This window comes from Thunnus thynnus, chromosome 17 (genome assembly GCF_963924715.1).
Source record: "Thunnus thynnus chromosome 17, fThuThy2.1, whole genome shotgun sequence".
Lineage (NCBI taxonomy): Eukaryota > Metazoa > Chordata > Actinopteri > Scombriformes > Scombridae > Thunnus > Thunnus thynnus.
The window spans coordinates 1,167,978-1,181,593 of record NC_089533.1 but is presented as its reverse complement, the minus strand read 5'-3'; the positions used below and the strand labels follow the sequence as shown (position 1 = coordinate 1,181,593).

Genomic DNA, 13,616 nt, shown 5'->3' with positions numbered 1-13,616 from the left:
AATGTTCCTTCTGTATTTATCAGTAATGATAAATAACCAGATATATGAATGTTTTGGCTTTAAAGGACGAGTTCCCAGTGTTCCCAGTGTGTTAAACCAGCAGTCAGGTGACCATATGAACAGTGAAAGAGCTTCTCCTCGCTGTAATCATTCCTCCTGTTCTCCAGCAGGGAGGTGAGCTGACAGTACACACTCTGGGGGGGGGAGAGGTCAGAGGTCAGAGGTCAGAGGTCAGGCTTTGGGGGAGGAATACCTGCTGTGTCATGTTCTGTCCTCCCACCGCAGCAGCCGCTGCAGCCGCGGCGGCGGCAGCTGCAGCAGCGTTTGGAGGAGGGATGGACGGGTTCAGGGCAGCTCGGGGCAGCCGGGCCTGAATCTGAATCCCAGGACGGACCAACTTCAGAGGAGGAGACACAGCAGAGACAACAGGACAGATGAGCAGAGAGGAAGCACTGCAGCAGTGGTGGAAGAAGTATTCAGATCATTTACTGCAGTAAAAGTACATAAGTATTATGAGCTTGATGTAGTTAAAGTATTGCAGTAAAAGTACATAAGTATTATGAGCTTGATGTAGTTAAAGTATTGCAGTAAAAGTACATAAGTATTATGAGCTTGATGTAGTTAAAGTATTGCAGTAAAAGTAGTGGTTTGGTCCCTCTGACTGATATATTATTATATATGACATCATTAGATTATTAATAGTGAAGCATCAGTGTTAGAGCAGCATGTTACTGTTGTAGCTGCTGGAGGTGGAGCTAGTTTACACTACTTTATATACAGTTAGCTAGTTTAGTCCAGTGGTTCCCAACCTAGGGGTCGGGCCCCTCCAAAGGGTCAGCAGATAAATCTGAGGGGTGGTGAGATGATTAATGGGAGAGGAAAGAAGAAAAAACAAAGTTCTGATACACAAATCTGTTTTCAGTTTTTGGACTTTTTCTCTAATCTTTGATTTTTGCTGAAATATTGGATCATTTGAACATTTATTGAAATGAAAGCATGTGAGAAGTTTAGAGGGAAAAATCACTATTTGGTGGAGCTGTTAACAACTCATAGACATGTGAAATGTGACCCCGACTACACACTGCTTTTTGTAAGACGTCAAAAGACAAAAAGGTTGGAAACCACTGGTTTCATCTTTAACAATGTGTTGTATTTTAAAAGCTTGTTATATTATCCATTGTGTCAAATCTTCATCTGAAAAGTAACTAAAGCTGTCAAATAAATGTAGTGGAGTAGAAAGTACAATATTTACTAATATTTAATACTCAAGTAAAGTACAAGTACCTCAAAACTGTACTTAAGTACACTTGAGTAAATTGAGTACTTAAGTAAATGAACTTCATTATTTTCCACCACTGCGCTGCAGTCAGGTTATTAATTAGTCAATCAAACAATCGATCTTTATTGAGCACATTTCATACGGTGGCTGTAGGCTGATGTGCTGCACGTGACTGAAAGACAATGTGACAAAAACAAAAGCAAACAGAGCAAAGGCACAAAAGAGCAAAACAACAAATAAAAGAATGAAGCAACAATAGATAAATAAAACAATAAATGACGAGACACCTGAAGTCACAGCCAGGCTAAAAACAGATCAGTCCAGAGACCAGCTGTGATTGGTTGACTTTACAACAGTTGGTTTCTGAGCTCTGTGTCTGCTCGTCTTCAGTGTTTCAGGCTGTGAAAACGAGAGCGCTGCGATATTCAGGCCTGGAGGTTATAAAAGCATGCATTAGTGTTTCTGTGTCAGCCTGAGAGAGAGAGAAAGAAAAGGTTACCATGACGACAGCGATGGGGATGTTTTCAGGGGTTGGAGATGGAATATCAGCACTGGGTGAACTGTGGTTGAGCGAGCTGCATGATGTCCTGTAACGTTCACTGACTCAAGTGTTTCTCAGATGATCTGAGCTTTAATGTGAAGGACGTGATATCTCGCAACAGGAAACATGTAACATGTAGACGCTGAAAGGTCCCTGTGGTCTCGCTTATATTGGAAAAACAATCCTCAGAACTAGGATCACCGAGCACAGACGAGCTATTCGTTAGCAGGATGTAACGAGACCAGCTGCCGTCCTTCTTAATGAAGCCCAGCAGGACTCATCCTCATCCTCATCCTCTCTCAGATATATCGACGCTATTAAACTCTCCGTTAAACAAGGCGACAGCGACTTTATTCACTGGATACTCTCACAGCAAGACGTCTGAATGAGGACTTTAATATGAGACTCTTCCTGTGATTGATTGTTTATTGTTGTCATGTTCTCTGCAGGTATGAATTTATTCCTTATTTCCCATATTTGGATAAAGTGGCGTCTCTATTTGAATCTAGAGTATGACGGCTACTGGCCTGATGTATTTCTAGTGTGCTCTTTCTATATTTCTATGTATTATATGTATATGCACCTGTGACTGTATATATAATATGTTGATATAATAGGTTTTTGCACGTATATCATGCGAGTGTCATGTGACCAGAGTCTATAATCTATTTAAGAAGTAAACTACATCTATTGAGCTCCAGGATGCAAAGACTCGTCTCACTGGTGCAGCATCTGTGTGCAGCTACAACACTTCTGGATGTCAGTAACTACAAAACAACTAAAAACCGAGCATCAACCTCCGGGGCTGTAAAACGAAGCCAAAAACTGCAGTTCCTTGAACGACCACTTGAGTCTCTAAAAGCGAGTCAATCCCCATAGACCCCCATGTTAAAATGCCCAACAACAGAAATAAACATGTTTACAGCCTGGTACAAACAACGGTTTGGGTCTCTGTAGCTAATTTCCTCTTTCATGACAACTGTACGGAGGGTGAATGTTTTTATAACTCACCCGTTTAAATTTTATTAAGTCGTAAAGTTCTGCATAATGAAGGACATGGCTGCTTTGAGTGACAGGTCCGCCAGCCGCTAGGTGGCTTGTTTCAGCCGTTCGGCCCGCCTCTTTGCCCATTTTTGATTGGCTGGGAGTTAGGCAGCGTCACGCACTGCCAAGATGGCGACGGCCGGAGCGGCTCACTTTGAGCTTCAAAACCGCTCTTCAGAAACCAACGGGTGACGTCACGGTAACGACGTCCATGTTTTCATAAAGTCTATGATAAAAACCAAACAGCAGAAATGGCACTAAACTCCTGTTTACATTACATTTCATTTAGCAGACGCTTTTATCTAAAGCGACGTACATATGAGACTGATACAACACAAGCAGGGATCCAGTCAGGGGACAACAACACCAGTAAGAGTAAAGCTTAAGTTTGGGCCTGATAGGACGTAGATGCCAACAGGCAGTGCAACAAGGCAACGATTAGAGTGCATAGAAGTATGTTTTTTGTTTTGTTTTGTTTTTTGGGGGTTTTTTTTCACCCTACAGTTCATCAAGTGCAGAGGTGTTCCTGAAAGAGCTGGTCTTTAGTCTTTTCTTAAAGATCGAGAGAGACTCTGCAGATTGAACAGAGTTTGGTAACTCGTTCCACCACCGGGGAACTACAGAGGAGAAGAGTCCAGCTGGTGACTCAGGGTCCTGTTGTGGTACCAGGCGCCTTTCGTTGGCAGAGCGTAGTGGGGGGAGGGAGTGTAGACCTGAAGGAGGGAGTTCAGGTAGGCGGGAGCAACTGGGAACCAGTGGAGGGATATCAACAGCGGGGTGACATGTGCTGTTTTGGGCTGGTTGAAGACCAGACGCGCCGTCGTGTTCTGGATCATCTGCAGAGGTTTAAGTTTACATTCAGGGAGGCCAGTAAGGAGTTGCAGTAGTCGATGTGTGATATAACGAGAGCCTGAACCAGGAGTCGTGCTGCAAGCTCAGACAGGAAGGATCTGATCTTCCTGATGTTGTACAGGGCGAATCGACATGATCGAGCAGTCGACGCCACATGAGCCTTAAAGGTTAGCTGGTCATTTCGGGCAGACTTTGTGGGCATGAGTTGGGTTGATTCCAGCTGGATGCTGATGTTTTGTTGTATGGAAGGACTGGCTGGGATGACAAGGAGCTCGGTTTTAGAGAGGTTAAGCTGAAGGAGTTTAGACTTTCTGTACATTACAATTTATATCTGCTGTTATTTTAACTGTTTTGTTGGGAGTAATTGCTTTTGTTTTTGTTTTATGGGATTAAATTTGCTTTTTAATAAACAAAATCTCCAGAGAATCAAACAAAAAAAAGTGAAATCTACTGCACAGATAAAACTACAGATCTACATCAAGTGGAAGCTAACTGCTGATAGCGACAGCTAGCATTAGCTTAAAATAAACTAAAATGTACAGATTGATTTTTCACCAGCTGTCGACATCTCAGTTATTCCACAAAACTAAACGAGGCAGCAGCTAAATCCAATCATGATGCAGAGTTAAAACACAGCTGAACTCGAGTGGAATTCAACCTTTAAATCACATATTTAAATTGTTAAATTATTCATTATCAATATATTATATTGATTTCAATAAAAATATTATTAGACGACAGACAGACAGACAGAGATACAAATAATTCCTAAAATGTCTGAACTCTAAATGATCAAATTAAAGGTTATTTAGTTAGTAGAACTGGACAGATGACTGAACAGATACTAAATATTCTCAGTGAAGATTATCTGAAGTCTGCAGGTTTTGGGTTTTATGTGGCGCTATGGTGATTATTTTTTGTGGTAAAATAATCTTCCTAAACAGAAAAATTTTATTTTTATTGTGTTAACTCTATTATATTTATAACTGTCACTGTGTCTTGCTGATGTCGTCGTTGTTTGTCTCTCTTTGGTTATTTGTATTTTCACGAAGGGAAAAGAGAGAGAAGAGTTCTTGTAAGAGAAAGATGTAAAACTGTTTACATTTCTTGATTAATTCTCTCAATAAAAAGCAACTTTTTTGTTACTTCACTGCTTTCAGTTAATTAGTCACATTTGTGTGTTTCAGGTATAAAGATTTTAAAACATTTCCCCAAAGATAAAAGTGACAGATTTGTAAAGTGAAGGACCAGCAGTCCCAGTGAAAATCTGCTCAGTGTTGTTTGCAGCAGCGTGTGGTGTTATTCAGACGTGTTAAAGCACCTGAGCTTGCGGCGACTGCAGTCTCACCTGTCCTGGCACGCCGGCGGCAGCTGCAGCGGCAGCGTTGAGCTGTGCCTGTGCTGCGGCCTGCTGGGCTTGCTGCGCTGCTTGCTGCGCCTGCTGGACCTGCTGCTGCTGCTGCTGCTGCTGCATGGCCCGGGCCTGCTTACATACACACACGCACACAATGCAAAGCATGCAAGCAGAGGGATGGGTAAGCAAGACTACTGAACCCTGCATCTGTGTAGAAAAGGTTTCTAGGGTAAACTGGACACAACGGCAGATAGTCTGGATAAACAGATTCAGTGAAAAGAGACTCTGAACTTTTTCCAACCGTGTGCAGCTGAATTAGATGTTTCTGAGATGAAAGACAGCGAACTTCAGAGGGAAACCACGACTGAAGCTCACGGACTCATTTAATCTTTAAAAGTGTAAAACCACGAACTGCTGTAGTACAGTTTGAAGAAGTACAGTTTAATTTAAATGCAGGTTTTTCAAGTTTGCACCTGTACCTTTTTACATTTATATACTTAAGTTTGTACCTCTAATCTTAGTTTTTTACATTTATACACTTGTTTGTACCTGTAATCTTATTTTTTACATTTATATACTTATGTTTGTACCTGTAATCTTAGTTTTTACATTTATATACTTATGTTTGTACCTGTAATCTTAGTTTTTACATTTATATACTTATGTTTGTACCTCTAATCTTAGTTTTTACATTTATATACTTAAGTTTATACCTGTAATCTTAGTTTTTACATTTATATACTTATGTTTGTACCTGTAATCTTAGTTTTTACATTTATATACTTATGTTTGTACCTCTAATCTTAGTTTTTACATTTATATACTTATGTTTGTACCTCTAATCTTAGTTTTTTACATTTATATACTTAAGTTTATACCTGTAATCTTAGTTTTTACATTTATATACTTATGTTTGTACCTGTAATCTTAGTTTTTACATTTATATACTTATGTTTGTACCTCTAATCTTAGTTTTTTACATTTATATACTTAAGTTTATACCTGTAATCTTAGTTTTTACATTTATATACTTATGTTTGTACCTCTAATGTTAGTTTTTTACATTTATATATTTAAATTTGTACCTGTAATCTTAGTTTTTTACATTTATATACTTATGTTTGTACCTCTAATCTTAGTTTTTTACATTTATATACTTAAGTTTATACCTGTAATCTTAGTTTTTACATTTATATACTTAAGTTTATACCTGTAATCTTAGTTTTTACATTTATATACTTAAGTTTATACCTGTAATCTTAGTTTTGTAAAATTATATACATAAATTTGTACCTGTAATCTTAGTTTTTACATTTATATACTTAAATTTGTACCTGTAATCTTGTTTTTTTACATTTATATACTTAAGTTTGCACCTGTAATCTTATTTTTGTAAAATTATATACATAAATTTGTACCTGTAATCTTAGTTTTTACATCTATATACTTAAATTTGTACCTGTAATCTTAGTTTTTTACATTTATATACTTATGTTTGTACCTGTAATCTTAGTTTTTTACATTTATATACTTATGTTTGTACCTGTAATCTTAGTTTTTTACATTTATATACTTAAGTTTGCACCTGTAATCTTAGTTTTGTAAAATTATATACATAAATTTGTACCTGTAATCTTAGTTTTTACATTTATATACTTAAGATTGTACCTGTCATCTTAGTTTTTTACATTTATATACTTATGTTTGTACCTGTAATCTTAGTTTTTTACATTTATATACTTAAATTTGTACCTGTAATCTTGGTTTTTTACATTTATATACTTAAGTTTGCACCTGTAATCATAGTTTTTTACATTTATATACTTAAGTTTGCACCTGTAATCTTAGTTTTGTAAAATTATATACATAAATTTGTACCTGTAATCTTAGTTTTTTACATTTATATACTTAAATTTGTACCTGTAATCTTTGTTTTTTACATTTATATACTTAAATTTGTACCTGTAATCTTTGTTTTGTAAACTTGTACATTTAAGTTTGCACCTGTAATGTACATTTTGAGAATTTGTACATTTAAGTTGTTTCTCAGATGAAGGACAGGGGAAAGTGAAACAAGGACTGAAGCTCATGGACTCATTTGCAGCCTTTAATAGTGTAATATCAGTAACTGCTTGTACTACAGTTTAAACAGGACGTTAATTTAAACAGAGGTTTTGCAGTTTTTCTGCTTTTCTTTAGAGGCCATTTTGTTTGTCCAACTTACACCTTGGTTGAGTTTTTCTCTGAAGTGTAAATTTTACTGTTGCACATTTAGTTTTGACAATTAAAAGTTATCGAGAAGTTTTCAGGTGCTTTAACTGTCGATCTCTGGGAACAGAACAACCTGTACAGCTGCAGGTGATATGAACAAGATTCTTACAAAAGGTTGTGAACGTGCTGCAGATATGCAAACAGTGAACACATCAGCAGTGAGTCCGCAGTCTCACCTGGAAGGCCTGGATCTTCATCTGGTGCTGCTGCTGTTGCTGCTGCTGACTCAGCGAGTTGATGGGAACGTGCTGAGCAGCCAGAGACTGAGGCACCATGCCGGCCTGCTGCTGCTGCTGCTGCTGGGTATGTTGAGGCATCTGACCCGGCTGAGCCTGAGCCTGGGCCTGCTGCTGCTGCTGCTGCTGCTGAACCATGTGCTGAATGGACTGAGCCTGAGCCTGAGCCTGAGCCTGAGCCTGAGCTTGAGCTTGAGCCTGGGCCTGAGCTTGAGCCTGAGCATGCTGCTGCTGGAGCTGAAGCTGCACCATCTGCTGTTGCTGCTGAATCCTCGACTGGTGCATCTGCAAGCACAGGAAGCAAACAGTGAGGGAATAAAACGTGTTTGGGGACGTCTTCATTTTAAGAGAAAGGGAACTAAAACAAATATGGAACACTATTTAGTTCATAAAACAGTCCTTCAACACAGGTTTTGATTTTGTACCTGTAACAGTTTTGTGAACTTCTATGTTTACATTTGTACCTGTAATTTGTAAATTTAAGTTTATACCTGTAAACTTGGTTTTGTAAATTTGTACATTTAAATTTGTACCTGTTTTTTGTAAATGTGTATACTAATGTTTGTGCCTGTAATCTTGGTTTTGTAAACTTGTATGTTTAAAGGTACAAGAATGGTGTAAGAATTGCACACCTGTCTAATTCATACTAGACACTTTGGGGCAGCTTATTAACAGAAAGGCAGGTCTTTGGTCTGCATCGGTCTGCTATGTAGACACCTTCTACGCGTGCACATTAGGAAAGACGATGGTGAGCTCATGATAGCAAGAAGAGCTCCTGTGTTTGTTGTTTTTGGCTGAACAAGAAAAAGCCAAACAAGAAAATGTAGTGTGCAAGCGCTTAACGAGAATAGGACCAGGGACGGGTAACACAGTACAGAGAGATGAGAAGCATCACCAGTACTTCAGCATTTCCACTCATGTTGAGCACAGAAAAACAGACAGGGCTCCTGTGGATGTAGCTGAAAGGCCGGCTGTGACTTTGCCCTTTTTAGCTACAGAATCTTCACAGCAAAGTACAACAGCTAGTTACAGATTGGGCCGTAGCACCGTGTCAAAGATTATTCCTGAGGTGAGCCAAGCTCTATGGAGTAGCCTGCAGCCAGTTTGTTGCCTTCCCATCCCAAGCACAGTGGGAAGACATTGCACAACATTTCTGGATGATTTGGAACTTTTCACTGTGTTTGGGCACCATTGCATGTGCAAATCAAAGCACCTCCGAAGTCCAGCAGCAACTACTTCAACTACAAACAGACCCACTCCATTGGGAAATCATGATGTCATATTCAAGGAGAGAGGTTTCCATTTGAAGCTCATCAACGGAACCACCACCAACCACCCTGCCAGGCACAGATGTCATCAATCCACACGCCTCGGTGGGAGATGCGGCTTTCCCAGTTGGATCAAAATCTGATGTTTCCATATCCAGGTAATTATTCTTCATCATAATTACTTGATCACCGCAATAAATCACGTGTTTGCACATCATAGTATAGTACTGCATTAATATATGTAACTTTCATTAGCTTATCGTTTTTGTGTTTACTGTCATCTTTACTATCATATGCGATATTTGTTATACTGTTACTTCCAAGCAGGTAGCTCCAGGTCTTAAAAGTGAAGCCAATGTGGAAGTGCCTTAAACCTGCATTCTCTCTAATGGCCAGCAGGGGGCGACTCCACTGGTTCCTAAAAGAGTTTGGATTGTATGGAAGTCTATGAGAAAATGACCCTACTTCTCACTTGATTTATTACCGCATTAAACACTTTCCTAATGAGTTTATGGTCTCAATCGCTAGTTTTAAGTCTTCTTCAACACGGCATGGTTTTATAAATTATGGTCCCATTCAGAGTAAAATAGACGATAAAGCAGGCTATGCTTTAGGGCGTGGCTACCTTGTGATTGACAAGTCGCAACCATGGAGACAACGTTGGTAAGGTAATGTAACCATGGTGTAACCCTAGATTCACAGAGTATAGGCGTAGCCGTCACTATTTCAGTTTGTTTTCAGTTCATAAAAGTTAATTGTAACATTTGGTTCCTCATACCACTGCTATGCTGATGACACCCAGCTCTTCCTGTCATTCTCGCTGAAAGACCACACAGTCTCAGCTCGGATCTTGTCATGCCTTGCCAACATATCGGCATGGTGAAAAGAACGCCACCTTCAGCTTAACCTCTCTAAGACTGAGCTCCTTGTCATCCCTGTCAGTCCCTTTATACAACAAAACATCAGCATCCAGCTTGAATCAACCCAACTCATACCTACAAAGTCTGCCCGGAACATGAACGATGACCAACTAACCTTTAAGGTTCACGTGGCCTCGATTGCTCGGTCATGTTGATTTGTCCTGTACAACATCGGGAAGATCAGACCCTACCCGTCCGAGCATGCAGCACAACTCCTGGTGCAGGATCTCATAATGTCAAGCATTGACTACAGCAACTCCTTACTGGCAGGCCTCCTCGCATGTATGTTCAAACCTCTGCAGATGATCCAGAACACGGTGGTACGTCTGGTCTTCAACCAGCCCAAAACAGCACGTCATCTCGCTGTTCATATCCCTCCACTGGCTCACAGTTGCTGCCCGCATCAAATTCAAAAACTTGACACTTGCTTACAAAACAGCAACTAAAACAGTTCCTGCCTACCTGAACTCCCTCATTCAGGTCTGCGCTCCCTCCCGCTCACTACACTCCAACGAAAGGCGCCTGATACCACCACCACAACAGGGCCCTAAGGCGCTAGCTAGACTCTTCTCTTCTGCAGTTCCCCGGTAGTGGAACGGTGGTGCACCATGCTAAACAAGCTAGCAGCTAGCATTAGGGTCAGCTCCACGCTCTCATCCAAATATGGTCCTTTTGGGCTCCAAAAATCCAAACTGGTGACGGTCAAAATGCAAACTTGAGGCTTCAAAACAGGAGTCCACAAACCAATGGGTGACGTCACCGCTACTTTTTTTTTTTTTTACTGTCTATGGCAACAGACCTACAACTACCGCAGTTGTTGGACGCAAAGTATGAAGGCTTGTGTTGCTCTATGCAACTTCCTAACATGTACTGACACAGCAAATTCAGTAACCACAAGATACATCCCAGCCACCTACATGGACACTACAACCCCATCATCAGCCAGGGGAGTGGAGGCAACGTGGAGGGAAACAGCAACCTTCTGGATCCAAGGCAGCTGTCTACAACAAGAGCAACACAGGCTGCACTCAGCAAAACCTCCAAACGTTTTCAGGTACCTGTCAGATGTGTACCATGGCAGAAGAGGTCTACCGAACTAAAGAACTGTACTGTGTACAAGTTGTCGATTTTGATTTCTGTAACATGCTGTGATACTTTGTGACGTGCATAATATAAAGTTGAAAGCTTAAAACCTCGAGTCATCTTTGAAAAATGAAATACTTTTAAAAGTTACTGTTAAACAAACTCTCGAAAGACTTGTCAGATTCTTGAAATGTATTTATTGGGTGACAACCTTTGTAATAAAAAAAAGAAACAAGCCACAGATATGGAGGTCTATAAATGTGTCTATACAGATAGATATAAAATATATAAAGAATACTGTGTAAACATTCAGTATAGATATATAAAATAAGAGTTTAACCTATAATACAATAAAGCTTTTATATAGTAAATTCTCAATCACTACACAGATATAGAAATTTATATATAAACATGTATAAAATATTGGTGAGAATATATTTATAAAAAGTACAAAAGTATAAAATATAAATGTCCCTTTCAGAGACTAAAGACATCAGACCACAAATCTACTGGTCTGCTTCATCCTGACAGAACTCTTTCTGAATGCGGTCAAGTATCTGCTGGATTTCAGATTTGGCCTCCATCCTTTTTTGTGGTGGAAGCTTCATCAGCATCCCTGCTACCATCTGACCAAATGGTGCCTCTTCGTCTTCATCTTCATCCTCTCCGTCTCTGTTCGGTCTCTTCGTCCTGTCCAACGTAGCCTCCTGCAGAGGTGTCGGATGCTCCTTCCTCTTTTTTGAGTTGGTAGGAGTCACAGGTGAGGTTGGTGGTGGGGATGAAGGCGCGGTAGACACACAGGGTGCTGACGAGGAAGAGGACGGTGCCGTTTCTGGGGATGCTGAGGGCAGCGATGGTTCCGATGGACCGGGCGGAGCAACGTTCCCTTCTGAACAGACAGGGACTTGTTCAGCAGGGGAACCAGCAGCGATGCTCTTGGACTGCAACACCACAGGTTCACTAGATCCTTCACACTGAAACACATCATAGTAACATATCTTAATTATATGAAGAACAATTAGTCAGCATTAATAACACTTATAATACAAATGCAGTAGCAACTCAAAAATGCAGGATTATTTCATGCCATACTAGTCATGCGTGCACACTCGCCAGCCACACTCAACACAATAGCCTGTAGCTACGTTGCTAAGTAGAGGCTAGCTTGCATTGACTGTGGCCACTCGTCTGTCATACGTTTAATGATTTAATAGTTCACATTACCTCCGCCGGGAAGTTCGATTCCGTGGCACGATGTTTTATGAAGCCAGAGAGTCAATCCAGCATTGAAATAATGGGAGGTATGTCGGCACTGCCTGCCGCCTGCATCGCCGCTCCTTCCTTTCAGCTTTCTCTTGGCCTTGACAAATCTGCCTCGACTTTTACCTGCAGGCATTATCATCTCTCCCAAGGGTTCGAGCGATTTCTCGCCAGGAGTTTAACCCCGTTTGAAATGTCTTTGTATTCCTTTAAAGATGAACTGAATTAACGTGGGTAACAGCACATCTCCTCGCACAACCGTTCTTCAAAACAAGCATCCATGTTGTTTTTTCTGGCACAGTCGGTGCCTGTTGTCGTACAGTCTGTGCGGTCACAAATTTTGGGCTGCACGCAGGCAGATGACGAAGTTTATCTCACGCGGACCCTCGCGGCCAACGCCGATGCAGAAAGCATGAATTGACCTTAAAGGGAAACTTCAGTATTTTTCAACCTGGACCCTGTTTTTTCTCATCATTTTGTGTCTAAGTGACTAATGGGGGAAAGTTTTGAAACTGGTCCAGTACTGAGTGAGAGTAATGTAAACCTTTGGAGCATTAGCACTCCATCAATGTCTCCAGTCAGTCCACTAAAGTGCTTGTTTTCACCACTGACAGGCACAACATTATAGAATGAACCACACAGACAAATACAATTTTTTCTTTAACTTTCACTTGATCCGGTTAATATAAAGCCATTTTTTTCATAATACATAAAATCACTTGTGTGGGATATCACATATGTAGAATATGTGGGTTTATATTGCACCATATATGTTAAAAACATAATTCTAAACACACGTATGCCTGCATAAAACATAATATTTTTTGCTTAGTACTTAATACAATATATTGATTTCCAGACATAGCAGCAACATCCTTACAATCATTCACACATGGAAATACATTATTTCCATGTATTTTACCAACAGAACACAGAAACAAGAACTGCCTCAATTCTCCCTTTTCATTATTTTATATATATATATATTTATATATATATATATATTTACTGAACCCAAAGAGTTCAGAGAGAAGAATACGACCTGATTTTAATACGACTTAAAGTCAAGAAACTAAAATATAAAAGTTGAATATTTCAGTTTCCTGTGTGGAGACGCTTCCGCTGAGCGCCGCATGTCAAAATAAGTTTCCTGGATGTTATCTAGATAAATGCATTTAAATATATTTAATCAACAACTTTATCGCTTTAAACCAGAGACCTAAACATCTGCCGCCATGACACCAGGCATCAAGCCCTTTCATGCCTGGTGTCCACTACAGAGGACTGATGTTTGGAAGTCGTTTTGAACTTGTTTAAAGGTGTAGTACGTCTACATTTCCATCTGAATATCATTTTTGACTCTCTCTCGGAGAGATGGTGGAGGAAATGCACCAAGTAGCTCAGGAATATCTGTTAAATATCTTTATTCTCAAAGCAAAAAAAAAAAAAACAGGTAAAAAAATATATTTAATATTCAAGTTTTTTAATAATATTTTTCTTGTACATTT

At 39.8% G+C, this 13,616-nt stretch overlaps 1 protein-coding gene across 7 annotated transcripts in view; it reads right to left on the bottom strand.

The window, feature by feature from the left end:
* The window catches only part of med15 (mediator complex subunit 15), a 28,297-nt gene that overhangs the window by 7,687 nt on the left and 6,994 nt on the right, over window positions 1–13,616 (bottom strand). For 3 of the 7 annotated variants that reach the window (XM_067571448.1, XM_067571450.1, XM_067571453.1), the window contains 3 exons: window positions 7,518–7,862; window positions 5,038–5,202; window positions 254–397 (listed from right to left, as the gene is read on the bottom strand). In XM_067571448.1, the coding sequence (XP_067427549.1) occupies window positions 254–397; window positions 5,038–5,202; window positions 7,518–7,862 (654 nt within the window). The remainder of the gene's footprint in view (window positions 1–253; window positions 398–5,037; window positions 5,203–7,517; window positions 7,863–13,616) is intronic. The other 4 variants (XM_067571451.1, XM_067571449.1, XM_067571454.1 and 1 more) reach the window with 4 other exon arrangements.